Source organism: Triticum dicoccoides, chromosome 1A (genome assembly GCF_002162155.2).
Source record: "Triticum dicoccoides isolate Atlit2015 ecotype Zavitan chromosome 1A, WEW_v2.0, whole genome shotgun sequence".
NCBI lineage: Eukaryota > Viridiplantae > Streptophyta > Magnoliopsida > Poales > Poaceae > Triticum > Triticum dicoccoides.
Window position 1 is genome coordinate 570,212,456 of NC_041380.1, and position 22,527 is coordinate 570,234,982.

The following is a 22,527-nucleotide window of genomic DNA, read 5'->3' on the forward strand; positions in this document are numbered from 1 at the left end:
ATTCCATGCCAACGTCAGCCCCTCATACTTAATGTGTTTGAACCGAAAACTCCTGTATACATAAATGGGTTGCAGCCTGTGGCCCATTTACCGCATGTTATTTTTTAATGTAAAAAGTATGTCAATAATAATATTAATAATAAAATCTAGATTTGATATTCATGTGTAATTAATAATTACTCCATGCTACACAAATATCCGTGTGTACGCAATAAATATAGAGAGGTATGTAATAAACTATCTTACTTAAAAATGTTCCTGTAATTTTTAGAAATATTAACTTATTATTTAAAATACTATTTAAATATAATCCATGAGAGGTATATAATACATTTAAATTAGTTTTTATAAATAATTATTATTTTCTAAAAAATAGTACTCCCCCTGTCCCATAATGTAAGACGCTTTTTGACACTACACTAGTTTAAAAAATATCTTACATTACGGGGCGGAGGGGGTATTTTGTAAACAATAATTTGATATTTCTAAATATTACAGGAATATTGTTTAGTAATTTATTTTATTGTATGCGGTACACCTCTATTTTTATTTGTTTTGATATAGCTTACCACTCATGCCAAGTGGTTACACCTCTATATATTTACTTTGTGTGCACACAGATTTTTTGGGGCCGGTAATTTTTCATAGCACATGAATATTTGAATCTTACTTTTATTATTATGATTATTATTTAGGTTTTTTACATATTTTTAAAATAACGTGTGCAATATGGGCCACTGGCTGCATATCATTTCAGGACACAGGAGCTTCCGTCTCAATATATCAAGCTTGAGGGGCCAATATAACTATTAAAACTTGTTTGGTTGGATGGCTAGCGCGAGCAGTAACCAAGTGTCAGGCTGCTGTTTCGATCCCTGTCAAGCGCATTTTCCATTTTATTTTTGCTAAGGTACTGACAGGCGGGCCCATTAGTCATAGAGACATATAGTATTTAAGTAATTATATTTCGTAGTTATAAGTGGGCCTCGCGCCATGTCTGTGCCACATCAGCATATATGGTGCCACCTCGACGCATTTTATGTCTAAGAGTGTGATTAACACCGTATATGCGCGTCTGTGTCAAGTTTTAGAACCAGTTCGGCGTATTTTTCAAGTTCATGCACTAAACTGAATATCAGTGGCAACTTGAAGCACCACAGTTGTATTTACCTCTTGTTTATACTACACACTCTCCCAGATCTAGTCAGCTACTCGTACTCATTAATTTAACCAGCGAGAGGATTGAGCACATGGCCAAGGAACAGCACCGCGCCGGTTTTCTCCTCGGCAATGGCGAATAGAAACGGCCGATCCGCCACGAAGTCCACCGGCGAGGCTGCCGTCGTCTGGGAGAAGGAGAAGCATGTAGAATGCGGCGGCGGCGTGGTCGGCGTCGTTGTGGTAGGGCAGCTTGAGGACCCTGAAGCCCGGGTAGACGGCGATCTGCTGCTTGAACTCGAACCGGCCCGTCGTCATGAACGGCACGCGCACGGTGGTGCCGTCGGGGACATGGAACGGCCCGGTGAAGGTCCCCGACTTGTCGAATGGCTGGAACCACGCCCCCTTGAAGTAGAGCGCGTTGGTGAGGACGACGACCGTGGCGAGCTGACCGATCCCGGAGGGAGCACGTCGCGGATCGGCGGATGCGCTTGTTGGTCGCGCCCTCGACGAAGGCGTTCACTCGCCGCCTCGCCTGCTCGGCGCCCTGGGCGAAATCCACGGCTTCCGCGGTGGCGACGTAGCCTGACGCGGCAGTGGCCACGAACTCCGGCTCCAGTGCCTGCCTCCGGTCGACCCACACGCCGCAGGCGAAGGACGTCTGCGCCAGGCCGTTGAGCCTGCGCGCCTGTTGGCCGGAATAAGCCGCGGCTCCAGTGTCGGACGCGCTGGGCGTGTTAGGCACGGCGGGACCGCGGTGTAGGCGTGTGTGGTTGGGCTCGTCGGGCGCGATGGATTCGCACGGGATGTGCGGGAGTGCGGGACGCAGTAGCGTGGCGTGTGTGCATTTGTGTGTAGTGTGTGTGCTCGTGGCTTGTAGTCGGATGACGACGGAGTAGTATGCAGCAGGCGCAGCGAAGCAACCTGACGTCGAGGTCGTGCGGACGAGAACTCCAAGCTCACGATCGGATGACCGGATCACTAGGGAAAGTCCACGGGTGCTACGTCTTGGCTAGCTACAAAGCCGGCTGTATGTTGAGGTTGTTAGTGCATGTAGGTGAGCTGCGTACGTGCGTATAGGGAGACCGAGTCGGAATTAGTTGGCATGGTGGCGTAGGTAGCGCAAGGATGGAGTACGTGCTAGGTGTGTGTTCCCTGGCGCTCCAGTAGGTGTGTGTTCCCTGGCCTATAAAAACATTGTACTCCTCAGTTGTAAATCGGAGTCGTGTGTAGCTATATAGCCACTGTAAGAAAGAAAAGGATTGGGATGTTCGTGCGCCGGCCGAAAAATCTTGTGTCCACTGTTTTTCTTTTTTCACCTCCGTTCGAGTGAGAGGAGAGGTAGCTAGAGAGCTTCGGTTCCAACAGCGCCAGCTCCGTGGCCGGCGCGCCGCGCAGCTCGTCGAGCGACGCCGACCCGAGGAACCCCAGAAGCAGTGGCGGAGCTAGACGTAGATTACGCCTGGGACTGTGCTATGTTGAGTGATAAACTTTTATGATTTTCTATGCTTTGCATAAAAAAATTACAAAGAAAGTTGTTTCTAGGCCTGGGGCTATAGCTCTAGCTCCCCCAGGCCTGTCTCCGCCGGCCAGGAGCTCACCACGCGTCTCGCCTCGCGTGCCGGCGGCCACCAGCACGAGCGCCGCATGGATGGACAGCTGCGAGACGATGAAGTTGGCTGCCCTGCCGGCCGCCGCTACGCCAACCTCCCTGGCGAGAGGCAGGCAACGACGCCTTCCCGCCCGCGTCCACGCTGCCTGGCGCTGCGCCCACAGGCACATAGCCATAGTCACCACCTGGAGCGAAGGGCCTCTCCATGCCACTGATTCATTCGAAAACTGTTCATGAAAATTTCACTATTATTTATTTATTGCATATTATTAAAAATGCAATTTCTTTGTAAATTGTGTGCAAATTTTGTCAATATTTGGTTTACTCTTTTTTTTCTTGAAGTGTAATACCAATGCCACTAATTCATTCACCTTTGAAAAAAAGCAACTTCTTTTTCTATTTTTCATTTCCCTTTTCTTCTTCAAGAGTTATATCATGCCACTAATTCATTATTCCATAGGAAACTTCATTCTTCAAGAGCAATGTTTTTTTTTTCATTTTATCAACACGAAAAAGAGTGCAGCCATCCTGATCCGCTGCTCTCAGGAGGAGATGAGCTTGGTATGTGGAACACTTGGCTGCTCCGGCATGACTTTCTCATGCAAGTGTCCCGGTCTACCATTATCCATAGGAAGCAAATGACGGCTCCGTTTAAGGGCGTTGTAGGTCACCTTGTCGTGTGCTTGCCTCATTGGAAAGCGGCAACGCTACCGCAGAGCAGTAGGCAGTTGTTGGTACAATCAGTCCTCTATGCGATCCCGATTCACTCGATGCTTGCCATAGACCTCCTGCTGAAGACAATTGCAACATTGGTTAAGACCTGCCGCGAGTTTCTTTAGTGCGGCAAGGCTGAGGCTGGAAGGGGCAAGTGTGTTGTGCCCTGGGAAATAGTTTGTAGGCCAAAGTGGGTCGGTGGCCTCAGTGTGCTCGATATGCGCTGGATGAATGTGGCTCTACATGCCAAATGGCTATGGTTGCAATGGGCGGATTGGAGTAGGCCTTGGTTTGAGTTCATCTTCTCGGTTCCGAAAGAAGAAAAGAAAATATTCCAATCGGCAGCTCGAGCTAAGGTGGACGATGGATGTGACACACTGTTTTGGGAGGACCGGTGGCTCAATGGCTTTCGAATTCATGAGCTAGCACCGCAAGCGTATGAACGAGTTTCCAATCACACGAAGAGCTCATGTACTATCTTCGAAGCCCTAACCGAGGGCAGCTGGGCACGGGGTGTTGGGCCATCAATGGACGTGGAAATTATGGGGTAGTATATGACCATTTGGCCTTTGGTTGCGGCGGTTCATCTCATTGATCAGAAGAGACACCGTATTATTTGGTCTTGGGAGAAAGAGGGCCACTACTCTGCCAAATCGTCCTATGCAACAAAATTTGCGGCTATGGAGTATCGCCCACCGCTTCGTTCACATGGAAATCGCGAGCTCCACTTAGATGTCTTTTCTTGACATGGCTTGCAATCAAGAACCGATGTTGGACTCCAGATAGATTGGCGTGCAGAGGCCTCCCGCATCAAGTCTCATGTTTGTTCTGTGACCAACACGGAGAGACAATCGACCATTTCCTCACTGATTACGTCTTTGCTCGGAAAGTGTGGACCAAGGTCATTTCGGCCTTAGGCGTGGTACAAGGTGCGTCACAAGTGAGAGAGTCATTGTTGGAGTGGCGCACTAGGAAGGGGCATCGGGGCCGCCAGGAGAAGATGGTGCACATCATTTGTCTCCTTAGCACATGGAAGATGTAGAAGCATCAGAACGCCATAGTATTTGATGGAGTGACACCGTGACAACAACAGATACTGCGCCGTAGAGCGACTACATGTAGGATTTGGCAACAAGCATGTGTGTTGCGAGAAGAGTTAGACGTCTTCTTTGTAGCGGCGTAGAGTAGGCACATAGCGAGTAGTCCCCAGAGTTTTGTAACGTGTGGAGTAAGGTGTAATTTGCACTGCAATCATGGCATGTAAATTACTTGTGACGGGGTTTCTTACCTCTTTTTTTTTATAATACCAGTATATATGATACGCACACTCATGCATATTTGAGGGGAAAAAAGCACAAACTTGTAGGAACGGGATGGAATGGAACCTTGTACATTCGCCAAAGGGCCCTTCAAAATGTCCAAATTCCGGTCATAAGCGCCTCCCGTCTTGTTTGTTCCTCCAAAATCCCTCCCTCGCGCAGTCCACAGCCGAGACCAGCAGACTAGGGTTTCTCTCTCACCGCCGGCGCCGGGATGGGCGGCAACGCGGCGGCCCACCGCCTGGAATCTGCCATCCTCGAGCGCAGCTGCCAGTCCCCTACTCATCCGCGGCGGCATGGCCCACAGGCCACGGCCTCTCTGCCGATCCCCGACGAGCTCCTGGCTCAAATCTTCCTCCGCCTGCCCACCCCAACCGACCTCCTCCGCGCCTCCGCCGCCTGCGTCTCCTTCCGCCGCGTCGTGGCCGACCGCTCCTTCCTCCGCCAGTACCGCAAGCTCCACGCCCCGCCCCTGCTCGGCTTCCTCAGTACAAACACCGGTTTCCACCCCGCTGAGCCGCCTCACCCCTCCGTTGCCCTCGCCGCCGACTTCACCTTCTCCTTCGTCCCTTCCCCAGCCCCCACTACCTGCTGGTTCATCCAGGACATCCGCGACGGCCGCGTCCTCCTCGGCCCCCGAGGATATTTTTGTGGAGCCATGGCGGTGTGCGACCCCCTGCACCGGCGATACCTTCTGCTTCCACCAATCCCTCACCACCTAGCTGCTACGGTGGAGGAACCATTCTTGAGAGAGGCTTTCCTGATTTCCGGTGATGAAGACGAGGCAGCAGCAGATACGGAAGAGACATCATTCAGAGTCATGTGTATGGTGCAGTGTGAAGCTAAGCTCATCGCCTTTGTCTTCTCTTCCAGCACCAGACAATGGCGAGCCATTGCATCCCACAGCTGCAGTGCTTTGTCGGCAGAGAAGATTCTCTTCTACTGGCGCCAATACGCATATGGCTGCTTTTACTGGCTGTCGCACGCCCAGAGTACAATGTTCGAGTACAGAATGAAAATATTGGTGCTCGACACCCGGAGGATGGAGTTCTCCATTGCTGACCCCCCATCCGAATTCGAATGCGCATCGGGTCTTGATATAATTATGGTGGAGGCAGGAGAAGGCAGGCCTGGGATGCTTGTCCGTGGACATGACACATCTGACCGCGTGTATACTATTTGGAGAAACAATGGTGGGGGTTCCAGCCATTGGCAGAAGGAGAAGATAATCTCACCCTCACCAGGCTCAGACGTTCAATAGGGAAGTACTTGGTCCTGAATCACTGGGGGAACTCATCGCTTGGGCCAGGCTTATGCACGTTGGACATCAGAACATTACAATTTGAGAGAGTTTGTGCTTACACAGTGGATGACCATGGATATAGCAACTATCCACCATCGTTGTCGTCACCGACAGTACCAAGTGGCAAACCTTCTGTTCCCTTGTCTTCCACAGTTATCTTACATCTTGATGTTTGATAGTTAGTTATTGTGATCACTAATTCTTGTGTACATGTTTGGTAGTTGTTACTTCTGTGCTTTTGCAAAGCTGATCAAGCTATGGAACATGATTGTAATTTATTTTTCAGCCTGTCCTAAGTGCTACTTTAAGGTAATCAGACAAGAGAAATGATCTTAAACACTACATGCACCTTTTTTGAGACATTGTGAACTCGAACAAAACACTAAGATCACAACAATTATTTTGCAGAAGCAATTTTTTTTGTCAAGCTAATGGAGAAGGAATACAACTATACAAGTTTGAAATTATGTTCATCCTTGGAAACATTGATTCCAGTTAGCAGGACTTACCTTGTCTGCTTTTCTTTTGATGGATATAATGAGGTAGCGAAGTCCTTTTTGGTCATCTTTATTAACCTACATATTTATTGTGCGACGTTGATTTTAGATATATATATATAAGAAGGCATAGATTGTATGGTTGCTAATAAAAACCTGAACAACTGTACCACTAACGCGTCTCCTATGTATGATTGAAGGGGTGAGCTTGATTAATTTCTCAGGGGACTACTATTCCCCCCAAAATTGCACAATGGTTGTTGCCATTCAAATTGCAAAAATATCTTGTGCTTAGAAATTGTTGGATTTGTAATAAGCTTCTCAATAAATTAGAGGCAAGGCAACCATGTTTTTAAAGGTAGTTTGCGCTTCTCACCTGTCCTTATACCAGTTCTGCAAGGCTTGTGATAAATGCAAGTGACCAGTCTTTCTAGAATAGCAGAGGACACATGTAGTTTGTTGGTTGTCTCTACTGATGTCCCTGAGTATGTTTCTCTTAATTTGATTTAGAAAATTGGTATACTACTAGGTAATTTATAAAGTCCCACAACGTGAGTGATGCTACAGTTTCTCTTATGATCTGTAAAAGTTCTTCCATGATTCATTTCTAAACGTTTACATGCCTTATTGGAATTGGATGTTTACATTCCTTTGTGTGGCTATGTATTTGCTCTTGCACTGCAAATTCCAGTGGCAAAAATATAAAGCGAGTGCTTGAGGGGGAGCAAACGTTTGGAACCGGGCGGTAGATGCCCCCCGTAATCTGCACCACACGTCTCGGTCTCGTGATTGGCGCGGCATTGTTTAACGAAAATCCTAGACTTACGGACAACAAGTCACGGCGGAAGCTTACGGGATTATGTGTCCCCCTCCTAATCTCCCACCACCTCCTGATTTTAAGTGTGGGGCCATCTGCTTTCCAATCAACGGTTCCCATGTCAGCCTGTAGGTTCTTGTCCGTGAGTTTGAGTCCGTAACTGTAGCAAAGCTCATTGTTTAATGGGAGCAATACGGCCGTTGTTTAATGTCGCACTGTGTCTCAATACCCGTAGGGAGAGGTGTCACACCTTTTGTACATGTCAGTTTGTTATAGAGAAATAAATAGTTTTACGTTTGTTGTAGAGAAACTATTTATTTCCACTGAAAAAATAAATTGGTTTGTTGTCTAGATAGTGTACATTTTGCTGTCAGAGGACAGAACTATGTACATGATAGCGGAAATTCACTTTGACTCATAGGTGTATATGCACCAATTGTCTAAATAGTAAATACACATTTTAAAAAGTTATAAAAAATTGAGAAAAAATCCCGCATGTAAATCCGGACATTATATGTGCGTGCACCAAGTTTCGATGAAGGACATCTTTTGTGGCTTGTGTAAAAAAGACAATTTTTTATGCTTCATTACAGCTATTCACACATACTACAACGTTTATGCTGTTGGAGATTCGAACCTGGGTCGGCTAAGACTGACGATTATGCTTTAGCTACTTGTTCTAGGTGAGCTCCTTCAGTGGTGTAATTAAGAAAGGAAAGAAATATGCTAGTTGCACCTACATGCTAATGAAATGATTTCTTCATAGGGTGGTCATTTGTATGGCAATGCCATTTCCAAATCACCTTGTAATGTGTCTACATGGGCATATATTTTCAGCAGTTAGACAGCAAGTAAGGAGTACTACTTTACACTACAGAGACGGACCCTGTGAGAAGGAATACAAATTTAAAATTGCGTGCATCCTTGGATTTTTCCACCTTGGAAAGATTCATTCCAGTCAGCGGGATTTAGCTTGTCTGCTATTCTTTTGTTGGATAAAATGAGGTAGCTTTACACCTACATATTTATTCTGTCATCTTGATTCCAGATAGATATAAGGTAGCATGGATGGTATTGTGGCAAATAAAAACTTGAACAATTCTACCACTAATGAATCTCCTGTGTATGTGAGCATGGATCGAAGGGGTGACCTTGATTAATTTCTCAAGGGACTACTATTCCCCCAAAAATTGCTCAATGGTGTTGCCATTCAAATTGCAAAATAGTTTGTGCTCAGGATTTTTTTGATTTGAAATAAGCTTCTCAAGATCAATTAGAGGCAAGGCAAACATGTTATTTAGATAGTTTGAGCTGCTCACCTGTCCTTACCCCAGTCCTGCAAGGCATATGCCAAATGCAAGTAATCAGCCTTTCTAGAATGACAGAGGACACACGTAGTTTGTTGCTTGTCGCTACTGAGATCCCTGAGTATGTTTTTCTTAACTGAAATTAGAAAATTAGTATACTACTTTGTAACTTATGAAGCCCCGCAACATAACACTACCATTTCTCTTATGACTCTCAAGTTCTTCCATGATTCATTTCTGAATGTTTACATGCCCTCTTTGAACTGAATCTTTACATGTGTCTTGTGTATTTACCCTTGTACTGCAAATTACAAGGCTAAACATATAAAAGTGAGTGCTTGCGCCTTGCGGTCAATATTACCAATTGGACCATGTCCAGAAGGGCTCTGAAGGTTGTTTTAAGCCATAGTATTTTACCTCAACTATTCTGCTTCTTCCCATGTTTTCCTCTTAATCGATTAAGATAAGGAAGCATAGATGATATGGTTGCAAATAAAATCAACAATTCTACCACTAATGCATCACTTGTGTATGTGAGCATAGATTGAACTGGTGAGCTTGATTAATTTCTCACGGGACTATAATTGCGCAAAAAATTGCTCAGGGGTGTTGCCATTCAAACTGCAAAAATAGCTTGTGCTCAGGAACTGTTTGATGTGATATAAGCTTCACAAGATCAATTAGAGACAAGGCAACCATGTTTTTTAGATAGTTTGAGCTTCTCATGTGTCCTTATCTCAGTCCTACAAGGCGTGTGCCATATGCAAGTAATCAGTCTTTCTGGAATGGTACATGACACACATGTTTTGTTGATTGTCACTACTGAGATCCCTGAGTATGTTTCTCTTGACTTAAGTTAGAAATTTGGTATACTGAAGTCTTGTGGCATGACGCCACCATCTCTCTGATGATTTCTAAATTCTTCTATGATTCATTTCTGAATGTTTACATGCCTCGGTGTGGCTATGTATTTACTCTTGCACTGCAAATTACAATGGTAATCACCTTAAGCGAGTGCTGGACCATGGGACATGGGTAAAAGAGCTCTGAAGGTTGTTTTCCCATGTATATATCGTGTGGTTCGTATTAAGCCGTAGTATTTTACTTCAGCTATTCTGCTTCTTCCAATGTTCTCCTCTTAAGCGATTCACCAAGTGTTGCCCAATGTAAACCTACAGTTTGTTCTTTTTTGCTCAGGCACTGAGGAAGCGGTGATGGAACATACGCGAATGACTTATTCACCTGGACGGAGGTAGTAGTATATAGCAAGAGCATTGACAGGGTGTTTAGTTTCTGAAGTCAGTAGGTTAATTAAGGCTGTGTAGCAAGTCAAAGAATTTGACTCTGACCTTGTCCAGTGTGTCTGCACATCGCCGTAGCTGTTATTGCTACAAGCTGTGAGGCGCAATTTGGAGACCAGGTGAAATGCCAAGGGTCCGTCAATAGTCGGCCTTTATTTTTCTTACTTTGGTTGCATTTGCATGCAGAGATGATTCAGTCGTGCACAATATATCGTAGCACATGAATGCCACGCCTACTGACGGGATGGTGATGGTAGGAAAAGTTGCTTGATGAATTATAGCCTCGTCTGTTTTGGGCTAATTTTTTACCTGCAAACTTTCACAGCATGAATAGCATTTATCTGGGACTGGGAGTATCGTTCTGGGGGATAGCAAAGACCAACTGCGATCAAATTGGGGCAATGGCTCTCCCTTCTCCCTTCTCCCCCTCTGGCCCGAGGCACTCTCCGTCCACCCCCGCCCCTCCATCCCCCTCCCCGTCGCCCGTGGCGGCCCGGGCGTCTTCCCCTCCCCCTGCTGATGCGACCCTCCCCCTTTCCCCTGCCCGCGTGTCGGTGCTGTCTTCCCCTCCTCCCTCTCCTCTGCCCGCATTGGGATCTCGCTTTTGGGCTCTCGCCTCCGTTGAGGATGAGCCGTGGTCTGCTCCTCCCTCCCCGCGCTGCTCGCCGGCGGATCCGGGGCGGCCGGTGGCCCTTCCTCCTGCGCCCCGTCCGCGCAAGTTTGCTCCTGGTGGGAGGGGACGGCCTCTGGCGACTGCGGAGCCCGATGCTGGCTGGATCCGGGTTTCTCGTCGTCGGTGCAAGTTCGGTAAGTGCTCGGCTGCCTCTTCTGGTTCGGGGATTCTGGGCGCCGCCCTTGATGGGGTGCTTGGTGGCTCCCCATCATCCTCTTCCTCCGGTGGTGCTTCCCCGTCTGCCGCGCCGCCGGCGGCGGTGCTCCCGGGGCGGTTGGTGCCGCCGATGATGCTTGACCTAGATCTGGTGGCCGCTTCGTTGGCTAGTGGGCCGCTGGATGCGCCCTCTGGTGGGCTTGTTGGGCCTCTCACTGTTGTCCCACCAGGTAGGCCCTCTCTTTCCCCTCTCTCGTCCATCGTCGATTTCCCCCCTCTAATTTCTACTGACCCAGTTAGGATACCCGCTGTGCTGCCTCCTCCCCCCTCTTCGTTGGCCCATTCAACCTGCCGGGCCCAGGTGGGCACGGCTTCGACCGGCTACTTATGGATCCCTCATGGCTCATTTCGCCCTTTGCTAGGGTTTCCGGCTTCCGCTGCAGATCTGCGCCGCCACCGCTTTCCCATCCGCCATCTCATCAGATCTAGCCCTCCTCCCCCCTTCTCCTCTCCTTTACTGCGGTGCTCTCCATGGACAAATCTCGGGGCTCGTCGTGCGAGGCCGTGTCGGGCAGTAAGCGGCCGCGCGAGGCGTCACCTGCGTCGGCGGTGGATCTGGAGTTCGAGGCCGAGCTTCGCTCCAAGCTGGAGGCGGAGCAGGCGACCCGCGAGCAGGCGGCTCGGGAACGTGCGGCCTGGACTGCGGGTCCGGAGTGGTCGCAGCGCTCGGAGCGGGGACGCGCCCCTGGTTATGGCCCTCCGCGTCCTGGGTCTGGTCCTTCTCCTCCTCCTATGGTGGATCCATGGGATGCGGCGGCGGCCTCTGGTGGTGGGGGTTCTTCCTCTTCGGGCTCCTTGCCTGTGCCTGGCGCGGGGCGCGGCGCGCCTGCCCCGGGGCGTTTCCCCCCTCCCCCATGTCCGGATGGTGCGGGCGTGGGGTCCCGTCCGCCGCCTCGGTCATTCATGGGACCGGCGCGGCGCCCCTCCGGCCCCTTCCCTGGATCTTCCTCCCCTCCAGTGGTGGGGGACGGGATCCTGCCTCCTCCTCCTCCCCTTTCGCATCCCCGCCTTTCATCTGCCTCCAACAGCAACTCTTCGGCGCTCACCTGCTTCGCGTGCCACCAACCCAACCACTTTCAATCTCGTTGTACCAACCCCCCGTTCTGCCTAATTTGCCGATCTGAGGGGCACCTCACGGTCAACTGCTCTAATAGACTGAAACCTCCCTCGCTCCTCCAGTTTGGCACTGGCCTCCCTGGTTGTGTCTTCTTTGCTTTTGATTCTGATCTGCCTACTCTGGAGGTGGCCCCCTCGCTTTCGAATGCCGCTATTGTTTCGGTGAAGGACCAGAAGATCTCTCCCTAGACCTTACTCGATGGGCTCCGGATCTTGGATGAGGCTGGATGGGATTGGCAAGTGGCCCAGATTTCTGATCATGAGTTTTCAGTCGTGTTCCCTTCCAAGGAGTGTCTGCGGATGATTGCTTCCTGCACTAGCTTTACCCTTCCCCTCAACCAACTGGTCGTCTCGGTCAAGCCGACATCTTGCAATGGTACGGCGATTGGCCCTCTTTCTCAGGTCTGGGTTCTAATTGATGATTTACCAGCTGGACTCCGCTCGTCTGCCTTTCTCATGGCGGTGGGGGTTCTTATTGGGAAGCCCGTGGAGGTGGATCTGGAATCTCTGAATAAGGTTGGCCCCACTAGGATGAAGATTTGGTGTCTGGATCCGGGTCGTGTTCATGGTTCGGTCGACATTTCCCCCTCTCCCAACGGTATCAGGCCCAGGGTGCGGGTGGAGGGGGCGGCTGCCTATCAACCCCCTCCTCCCCCTTCTCCTCCTTCTAATCCCTCGGATAAACATGATAAGGACGGGGATGGATAGATGGGTGGGAACAACCAGAGTGATGGCTCCAATCTCCGTTTCACCCAATCTGAATGCGATGGCTTGGCTGAGTCTGAAAGGGAACTGTTCCAGTCTCAAGCTCCCTCTGGTGCTGGCCCTCGGGAGGCTTTGGCGATCCCTCCTTCTGATTCCATGGTGGATGCTCCTGATGATGCTTCTCTGAAGATCCCGCCTGTGTCGGCTACCCCCATGTCTGGTGCTTGCTCCAACCTCCCGGCTCGCCCGATCTCCTCCACTCGCTCCGGGATTGAGGAACTGCCTGCCTCCCCTGAGCGTGATGCGGTGGGTGCCTAGTCTCAGCGGAAGAAGAAATCCTCGGTGCGCAAATTCTCAGCTAAGAGCAGGAATTCTCTGGGCTCTAGACAATCCACTACCGGTGTCTGCCGTCGTCTCGACAAGGATCTCGGGTCCATGTCTCGCTCTGGTCCATCTTCGGCCTCCCCCTTGCCGCGGGCGCAGGCGATTCGGTCGCCGGCGTCTACGGCTCGCAAAGGCCGGAGGGTGGCCAACTCGGGTGGATCTGTTCTGGAGCGGGCGGAAAAGCGGGCTGCCGCGAAGGATCTTCCTACCCCAGGTACTCATCCCTCTCAGTCCGTTGGTTCTTCTCCGGTTCGCCTGGTTTTACCTACTCTCTCGGATAATCATCTTTTTAAAGTCATGTCGGATGTGGGAGTGGTGGTTGATCCTAATGTTGGTTCTCCTAGTTCTCTTCTTACAAGTATTCGGGCTAACGAGGTGGCTCAGGCGGCCATTGCTAAAGCCAAAGAGGCCGTTGCCTTCGACGCTACTGTTTCTATCAATCCTTTAGGTCCGGAGGCGGGTGTGGGTGCTGGTTGTGGCCAGCCCCAGCCCTGTTCCTCCAGGAGGGGCACTTCTAAAAGAGTTAAAACCTGCGCGGCTCCTAGCAGGTCTAGTCTCCGCATTAAGAATCTTTCATATAAATGAAAGCTTTATTTTGGAATATTAGAGGGTTCGGCGCTAGGGGGCGTCGTGACCAAATTAGAGATATGATCCGCTCGAACCTTATTGACTTCATGGGGTTGGCTGAAACTTTTAAGGAATCCTTTTCCCCTAATGAACTTTCTGCTATCGTGGGTATGGATAGATTTGACTGGCATGTCTTACCTTCCTCGGGCCACTCGGGTGGGATCTTGATAGGTTCAAATAAGGACATTTTTTATGTTGTTGCCTATGACCATGGGATCTTTTGGGTTAGTGCTGTACTCTGTCTTAAAGCGCTGAATACACTCATGGAGGTAATCGTGGTATATGGGCCTGCTGACCACTCTATTGCTTCTTTGTTTCTTAACGAACTTTTTGTGAAGATCGAATCCTGTAACCTCCCGATGGTTATCGGAGGTGATTTTAATCTCCTTCGCTACCCTTCTGATAAAAGCAACGATATTTTCTCTTGGCCTTTGGCGAATGCTTTTAACGAGTTTATTAGCTCCAATGCTATTCGTGAACTTCCCCGGGTTGGAGCCCGCTTTACTTGGTCCAATCACCAGGCTATCCCTATTAGATCTGTTCTGGATAGAGTTTTCATATGTCCTAGGTGGGACTCCCTCTTTCCTAGGGCTTCCCTTGGTGCCAAATGTATTGTGGTTCTGACCATACCCCTCTAATTGTTTACGATGGCTCTGTTAACCTTAGACCCCCGGCCAGATTTCAATTTGATGCCTCTTGGCTTCTCGTTGATGATTTTTGTGATATGTTAGCCGTGAAGATATCCCACCCGCTCTCCTCTAATTCGCGCTCTTTCGGTCCTCTGGATGATTGGCACTCTTGCTCCTACAATATGCGTAAGTTTCTTAGAGGCTGGTCTCGAAATCGCGTGGCGGAGGAGCGCCGCTCCAAAGAGTTTCTCGAGACCCAAATCTCGGCCCTAGACTTGACTGCCGACTCTGCTGGACTATCCGAGGATGGGTGGTCTGTGAGGTATAACCTCGAGGCTGCCTTACTGCAGTTGCACCATCAGGCTGAGGTGTATTGGCGTCAGCGGGGTACGCTCAATTGGACGCTTAAAGGCGATTCCCCCACTGCCTATTTTTTTTGCCATAGCGAACGGTCGGAGGAGGCGTTGTGGCATCAACAATCTCATCATCAATGGTGCGCGGTCTTCAGACCAATTTGTTATTATGGATCACGTGCGGGACTTCTTCTCTTCTTTGCTTGGGGCGAAACCTCCTTCGGGCTTCTCGATCTCCCCTTCTCTCTGGAACATGGGTTTAAAAGTTTTGGCCGAGGACAACGCCTCGTTGATGATCCCCCTATCTGATCAGGAAATCTGGGACATTGTTAACTCTGCTAACCCGAATGTGGCCTCCGGGCCTGACGGCTTTTCTCTCCCTTTCTTCCGAAAATTCTGGCCTCAGTTAAAGCAGCTGGTTTGTAGTGTCATACAGGGCTTTTACCTTGGTTATATCGATATTTCCCGCTTGAACTACGCCGTCATTACTCTGATTCCCAAGGTCAAGGGGGCTGATTTAATCTCTCAATTTCGTCCTATTGCTCTGATTAATAATTTTGCCAAATACCCGGCTAAGGGCTTTGCTAACCGCCTTTCTCCTGTTGCTCATAGAGTTATTAGCCCCTTCCAATCTGCTTTCATTAAGGGTCGTTTTATTTTAGATGGTATTCTTTCCTTGCACGAAATTGTGCATGACCTGCACTCTCGGAGCTCTAAAGCGATTATTCTTAAGTTAGATTTTGAGAAAGCATAGGACTCGGTCAGTTGGTCTTTTCTGAAGCAGGTCCTGCTCACGAAAGGTTTTGATGGAGCTTACGTGCATTGTATCATGCAGTTGGTCACTGAGGGCCACACTGCCGTGTCGGTGAATGGGCATATTAGTAATTTTTTTGCCAATGGCAGGGGTCTTCGTCAAGGGGATCCTGCTTCCCCTGTTCTTTTTAACTTTGTGGCCGATGCCTTTTCCTGTATCCTCACGAGGGCGGCTCAATGTGGTCACATAAGTCCAGTGGTCTCTCATCTAATTCCGGAAGGGGTTTCTCACCTTCAGTATGCCGACGATACGATCATTATGGTTGACCTGGATGATGCGTGTATTGCCAATTTGAAATTCATCCTTCTTTGCTTTGAAGTGGTCCCTGGCTTGAAGATTAACTTCTCCAAGAGTGAGGTTCTAGTTACTGGTGTTGATGATGCGGAAGCCTTGCGTGTGGCCAGGCTTCTTAACTGCTCTTTAGGTTCCTTTCCATTCAAATATTTGGGCCTCCCAATTTCCCCTCTTAAACTTCTTGCTAAGGACTTTGCCCCGGCTGTCGCTAAAGTGGGGAACAGGGTCCTTCCTTGGCGCGGCAGATACAATACTAACGCTGACAAGGTGGCCTTAATCAACTCTTGTCTTTCATCCCTTCCTATGTTCCTTATGGGCTTTTATCTCCTATCGGCTGGCACTCACGCTGGCTTTGACAAACACAGAGGTGCATTTTATTGGAATGCGGCGGATAATAAGCGGAAATATAGACTAGTCAAGTGGCAGCTTATGTGTCGGCCTAAGAACCTTGGGGGGTTAGGCATTATTAATACGTTGGTGATGAACAAATGCTTATTAATTAAGTGGTGGTGGAAAATTATGACTACTGGGGCTGATTCTCTTTGGTACTCTATCATCAAGGCCAAGTATTTCCCTCAATCTAGCCCCTTGTTTGCTTCTGCTAGACGAGGGTCTCAATTCTGGAAGAACCTTGTCAAAGTCAGACCAATTTTTTTGGAGCATGTTAAATTTATCATGGGCAATGGTAGGTCTGTTCGTTTTTGGCGGGATTGATGGTGTGGGGATGCTCCTCTGGCTGCTCAGTTCCCGGTTTTGTTTTCTTACTGTCCTAAGCCGGACATCTCCATCGCGGAGGTGGCGGATAATAATTGGGACCTGACTTTTCGCCGCTCCCTGTCTTCTGAAGAGTTGGAGGATTGGCAAAGTCTTTCTGCCCTCTTCCTTGTGCTCTCGGAGGCTCCGGATTCTGTTGTTTGGCCTCATTCGTCTTCTGGCAGATTTTCGGTCAAGTCACTTTACTCTAGGCTAATCGGAGGTACCCCCTCGAATAGATTCTCTAATATCTGGAAGTCCAAAGTGCCTCCTAAGATTAAGATATTTCTTTGGCAAGCTTTCAGAGGCCAGCTTCCTGCGGCTGACCAGATTCACAAGCGCAATGGTCCGGGATAGGAATTTTGTCACCTCTGTGGTGCTTTGGAAAACACGGATCATATTTTTTTCCATTGTGTCCTGGCTAAGTTCGTTTGGAGCTGTGTCAGTTCATGGCTTCAGGTCTCTTGGAATCCCTCGTCCTTCTCTGAGCTTAGGACCCTAGCCAAGGTTCTGGTTGGGGTCACCAAGAGGGTGTTCTGGGTTGGATTGGGTGCCTTATGTTGGGCTCTTTGGACTATTAGGAACAAATTTACTATTGAACATATCTTTCCATCTAAACCTGCTGACGTTCTTTTCAAATCTTGTATTATATTGCAGCAGTGGAGATTATTGACTAAAGAAGACGATCGGGATGCCCTGGACGTGCTCATCGCCAAAATTCGGGCTTCGGCATCCTTCTTCTCAGGGCTGGGCCCAAACGGATGATCTTTGCTGCGGTGGTTCTGTCTCTTTGGTGGTAGTCTCCTTTCCCCTTCCGGCCTGCGCGCCGGGTATGGCTGGGTGCCATGTATCGTTCTGAAACTTCTTTCGCCTGCTCCAGGCTTTCGTTCGCTGAATTCGCGGTGTTTCGCTAACTGTTTGGGTTATTCGGGTCTGTGACGCTGCCATGTGGCTTTATTTATAAAGTCGGGCCAAGGCCTTTTCTCTAAAAAAGTATCGTTCTGCATTACTTAGATCTGCATGTGCAAATCCTAGCTCTGGGACAGCTCTGATCTGGAGCTTATCTGGTGTGGCTTGATCTGACAATGATCGGTGCGTCTGTCAGATGAGGTAGCAAGAGCAGTAACCAACATTTAGTTTCTGTACAGACAGTAGGTTAATTTCGACTGTCAGAGTGATTGTGATCTTGCTGCATGCTGCATGGAACTAATCAGCCCAGTCAGGTGCAGCAAAACGATCAACATGCTTCCTCTGTAAATAAAGTGAAGTGAATTTGTTTGTGCTACTTTGTGTTTTGGGTGTGGTGTGCTTCCTCTGTAAATGAAGCTTGTGCCTTGCTGGCAGTAAACTTGGGCTTAACCAACGTGCTCATTTTTAATCTGTCACTTACAACCTTCCGGATTAGAAAACTATGCTACTAAATGACAAGTATTGATTAATGGTTGGATCATTGAGAAGGATGTAGAGTATTGACTAATGGTTGGATCATTGAGCTGCTCCTTATGAAATCTGGTGGTATTTATACTCTAGTTCTGATAGAGTACACAAGTCCAAACCCAATAAATGGAAATATTATTTGGTACAGCTAGGAGATTTGATTTTCGCCAAGATATAAAAAAACACGACAGATATTTTCACCCCCAAAATGGAAATATCATCGAATGTGGCTGAAACAGATTTACAGGAGCAAGGAAAAGCATCGGACCGACGGGGTCAAAAAATAACTGCAGAGAGACCACGGATAACATGTTTCCTCGATACAAAATTATAAGCAGTTAGCACATCAATTCCAGTACCAGCCACCATGAAGAGGCATGGTGGCCTGCCGTATTATCGTGTCATTGTTTAGGGGTTACCATCAGTTTCTACCAGACTTTATTATGCCGATGAAAATACATGCCATAGGAAATTTAGATATTTCTTAAAAAAAACAATCAACCATGAACGGAAGGTGCTGATTTTAGGAACGCTCTCGAGCCTGTCGGTGGTCTGGTCACCTCCGCAACTCATGATTATTAGGTTCAGCAACACTAGTAAGTAAGTTATTTTTCTTTTTTGTTTAATCTTAATCCAAGGAATTACATACTCTCATGGTTACCATTTTGCCCTTAAGATGGAGGTACTCCTTAATTTCTGGAGGCAGTGCTTCCCAAAACTTGTGTTGAAGTACCGAATGATGTTAACCGTCAGATAAGGAACTTGCAAATTGAACAGCTATTTCTTCTCTTTTGAATCACTTGTTGGGCTCTCCAGTTTGCTGTTCTTCTCGGAAGGTGTAACCACAACGTCTGTGTTACTGAACCCAAGCTCCGACATATCCTGCTTTGCCATCAGGTTCCTGGATTGCAAAAGAATATCGTGATTAGAAATCCTACTAGATAGAGCAGCATCAAACTAAAAATGAAAAATGAAAAGCATCTTGCTTATGAGCCTGAACAGTGAATTTCAGATGTCAAAGTTGGCAAGAACCCTTCACAATGCAAGTCAGAACTTCAGCTTATAACATTCATAAGAAATATCGACTACTGCAAGCACTAAACATCTCCTAGAAGGCTAAAACAAGTAGACAAACCTGGATATAGCACATTACACATGTGTTGCGCCAGAGGAGGCAAATAACCAAACATGTAAGGAGTCCAGGCTTGGTTTGCTGTAGGCTAATGAAGCAATAAACTGTTTCCTCACTCAACTACTAAAAACGGTTCAGGACATGATGTTGCGGCAATAAATAAACTGTATTTCTACTGTGGCAAGATTTTCTTGCCCATGCTAGCTTGCTTGGCAAAGTTAATTTTTTGTTGAAGTACCAAACACCTGTCCTTGCCTGGTGAGGTCAATATTAAGTTTGCTTTCGAGGCAAGTGCACCCTAAATCATTACACATAAATTGGTGGATGTGCGAAATAAAAACAGGTTGAGTCAGCTACATCACTACAGTACAGTAGTTCTGAAATTAGTATAGAGGGATAAGCATGGTAACCTCTCCATCCTACATTCCAAGTATTTCTTCGAGAACATCCGACATTTTTCAGACTGAGCTCCAGTAGACTTCAGGCAAGCAAGATAGTCCTTCTTCTCCTGTTTGAACAGGCAACTCTCATATAACACTTGCTAAACATTACACCCCTACGAGAAAAACAAGAGTGATCGCAACTTACCAGGTCGCACTCATGCAAGTGATCGAGGGGGAATACACCTTTTTCAGGAGGTACAGGCCTCGCTCCCCTGTTTCCACCAAACGCGCCGCCTGTGAGAAGTCACAAGGTTATGCAGCGGCTGGTATACGATCTATGATGTCAAGTTAGTGATGGGGTAGATGACGGGTAACACGCTGACGGAGCACAGAGTTGCCGGCCAACGCCAGATATCTAAATGTAACAAGAGTGAGCATGAACCTACTACATGCATGACATGAGCATTGCATAGGAGATGAATCGGAAAGACGCGTCCTCACCCGCACTCATTTCCCAAGCACTTGAGGATCCAGATGTTGATGCCGGCGCTTGCAAAGCACCAACACTGCAGGTGACACAAGGCGGCACAAGTCAAGCAAGGTGCAGACATCATGCGCATTTCATCGAACAGGTCAGGTGCGAGCCCAATGCCATGCACAGATTCGCCCACCAAAGCTCATGACGCCAGGAGATGAGACACTCACAATGGTGGAGTCTGCGCGGTTCCCTTGAGAACTCTTCACGCCGGAGCGAGGGACGGCGCGGGCGCGGGCGGATGGATGAAGCCGGCCAGCGAAGGAGGAGAGCGAGAGGCTTCTCGATCGGAAAGGGGGCTAACAAAATGGGCTGGGCTAGCTAATGGTACGTCCGAACGACCTTTGGGCAATTGGGCTGGGCCATTCCCGCAGGATGGGCCGCGTAAGGTGCAGTCTCGTCTCACATATAATAAGGTCTCGCATCGCAGCCCGGCTCCTCCCGTCCTCCTCTCGTCTTTCTCCCGCCGCCACTCTAAACCCTAAACCGCCGCTGCCATGTCGCCGCCGCCGCAGCCGCAGCTGAAGGACAAGGCGGCGCACGAGGTGCCGCGCGCGACGGCGGCCAGCGCCGTGGCGTCCCTCACCAAGTGGATGCGGGAGCGCGCGGCCGAGGCGCCGCCGAACCTGCTCGCCGACGAGCGCGACGACCTCGTCGTGCTCCAGCTCTCGCTCCGCCGCGTCCCGCCCAAGCCCACCACCAAGCCGCACCTGCTCCCGCTCCCGCACCCCGTCGTCGCCCACTCGGCCGCCTCCGTCTGCGTCATCTCCGACGACCGCGCCGGCTCCGGCTCCCCCGCCGCCGCCGCCATCCTCGACGCCGCCAGGTCCCTCAAGCTGCCCGTCTCGGAGGTCGTCCCCTTCTCCGCCCTGCGCACCGACTACCGCCCCTACGAGTCGCGCCGCCGCTTCGCCGCCTCCTACGACCTCTTCCTCGCCGACCGCGCCCTGCTCCCCATGCTGCCCCGCCTCCTCGGCAAGTCCTTCTACTCCACCAAGAAGGCCCCCATCGCCGTCGACTTCACCCGCGCCGGGTGGCCGGAGCAGGTCCGCAAGGTCCTCAGCTCCACTTTCCTGTACCTGCGGACCGGGACCTGCTCGGGGATCAAGGTGGGCAGGCTGGACATGGAGGAGGAGGAGATTGTTGACAATGTGATGGCGGCAGTGGAGGCCGCCGTGGAGAAGGTGCCCAAGAAGTGGGAAAACGTGAGGGCTCTGCATTTGAAGGCTGTGGATTCGGTTGCCCTGCCAATTTACCAGGTTGTGCCGGAGTTGGGCATGAAGATTGAGGCTCCGGTTGCGCGTTTGGAAGCAGGAGTTGGTGCCGGAGAGGTCATCGATGCTGCAGAAGTTGGGACTGGCAGCAAGCGCAAGGACAAGAAGATGAAGGTGCTGAAAGATGCCAATGGTGGAGCTGAAGGTTTGAAGTACAAGAGGAAAAGGAACAAGAAGGATCAGACTGAAGATGCTGTGATGGAAGAAGCCCCAGAGGCGACTGAGAAGAGGAGGAAGAAGGAGTCGGTTGAGGAGCTTTCTGCTGGTGAAGACCTGAAGACCCCAAAAAAGGGCAAGGATAAGAAGCGTGCATTGGACAAGGAGGTGGAGGATGATGCCAGTCCTGCAGAAAAGAAGGGTAAGAAGAGTGAGCATGCATCGAAGGAAGCCAGCAACAAGAAAAGTAAGGACAAGCAAGCACCCAAGGAGGTGGAGGATGTTGGCAGCAAGAAGAATAAAGGGAAGAAGAAGAAGAGCCTGAAGGGTGATTCTGATGATGGTGAAATCCTTTTTGATGGGGAAAGCACTCCTGCTGCCCTTATAGCTGACAAGGAAGAGAAGAAGAGCAGGGGGAAGAAATCAAGTGGTGATAAGATGAAGAGATCCAGGGCAAGGGTCTAAGGCTGTAGTTGTTTTTCCTGAAGTTGATGCTTGTCAGTTGAATGCCAATCTCTTGAATTGAGACCAAGCTGCATGTTCCATGCATAGTTAAGCTGGTTAATATGATTACTGTCGAATCTGCTTCTGTTTTGTATTAGGAGATTGCACTTGAGATTATACTGCTGGGTGTAATACGGGGGCGAGGGGGAATTTCTGGAGGTAGTTTCTTCAGATTTTAGTAGCTGAAACCTTTGTGGTAAAAGTTATGTGGAACTGTTTTTCTTTTCATCTTTTGTAATCCATCTGGTATGCAACAATTTTGTGCGAGTCTGATACTACCATTCACGTGTTGGTCTGTCTTCAATAATGCACCCTTTTAATAGTAGCTTATTGATGATTCTGGATAGCAGGTACTCATCTTTGACAGTCATCTGGACTATTACATGATCCAACATCTGTGACAGTCAGCAGGTATAGAACCAAAGAATGATTTACCAACATTTTATTTACTTCATGTGCTTATCCAATTTGAACAACACAGAATTCATGCTTTCATATCTAATTACGGCGATCA

The 22,527-nt window shown here is 49.0% G+C and overlaps 2 protein-coding genes and 1 pseudogene across 3 annotated transcripts; 1 reads left to right on the forward strand and 2 right to left on the reverse strand.

Moving 5' to 3' along the window:
- Window positions 1–1,221: 1,221 nt before the first annotated feature.
- LOC119355670 lies at window positions 1,222–2,977 on the reverse strand (annotated as a pseudogene).
- A 15,673-nt stretch (window positions 2,978–18,650) lies between these two features.
- On the reverse strand, window positions 18,651–20,388 carry LOC119291415 (cytochrome c oxidase assembly protein COX19-like). Of its 2 annotated transcripts, none has more exons than XM_037570183.1 (5): window positions 20,250–20,388; window positions 20,046–20,110; window positions 19,750–19,838; window positions 19,572–19,666; window positions 18,651–18,930 (listed from the first exon to the last, which is right to left on the reverse strand). In XM_037570183.1, exons 2-5 carry the CDS (start codon window positions 20,053–20,055, stop codon window positions 18,807–18,809), a joined length of 318 nt encoding a protein of 105 aa, XP_037426080.1. In that variant the 5' UTR covers window positions 20,056–20,110; window positions 20,250–20,388; the 3' UTR covers window positions 18,651–18,806. The 2 variants fall into 2 exon arrangements, with proteins under 2 accessions (XP_037426080.1, XP_037426074.1); XM_037570177.1 differs by having other exon boundaries at window positions 19,572–19,669.
- A 143-nt stretch (window positions 20,389–20,531) lies between these two features.
- Window positions 20,532–22,303, forward strand: LOC119291407 (ribosomal L1 domain-containing protein 1-like). Its single transcript, XM_037570166.1, has one exon. The coding sequence runs from the start codon at window positions 20,577–20,579 to the stop codon at window positions 21,972–21,974; it is 1,398 nt and encodes a 465-aa protein (XP_037426063.1). The 5' UTR covers window positions 20,532–20,576; the 3' UTR covers window positions 21,975–22,303.
- The last annotated feature ends 224 nt before the right edge of the window (window positions 22,304–22,527 follow it).

What these genes read in the sequence shown, in the direction of transcription:
- LOC119291415 (XM_037570177.1), bottom strand. An exon ending in ACTTGCATGAGTGCGACCTG is followed by an intron (nt 19,670 to 19,749) that starts GTAAGTTGCGAT and finishes CTGTTCAAACAG; the next exon opens with GAGAAGAAGGACTATCTTGC. An exon ending in TTGGAATGTAGGATGGAGAG is followed by an intron (nt 18,931 to 19,571) that starts GTTACCATGCTT and finishes TTTGCAATCCAG; the next exon opens with GAACCTGATGGCAAAGCAGG.
- LOC119291407 (XM_037570166.1), top strand. Translation starts at nt 20,577, where the DNA reads ATGTCGCCGCCGCCGCAGCCGCAGCTGAAGGACAAGGCGGCGCACGAG.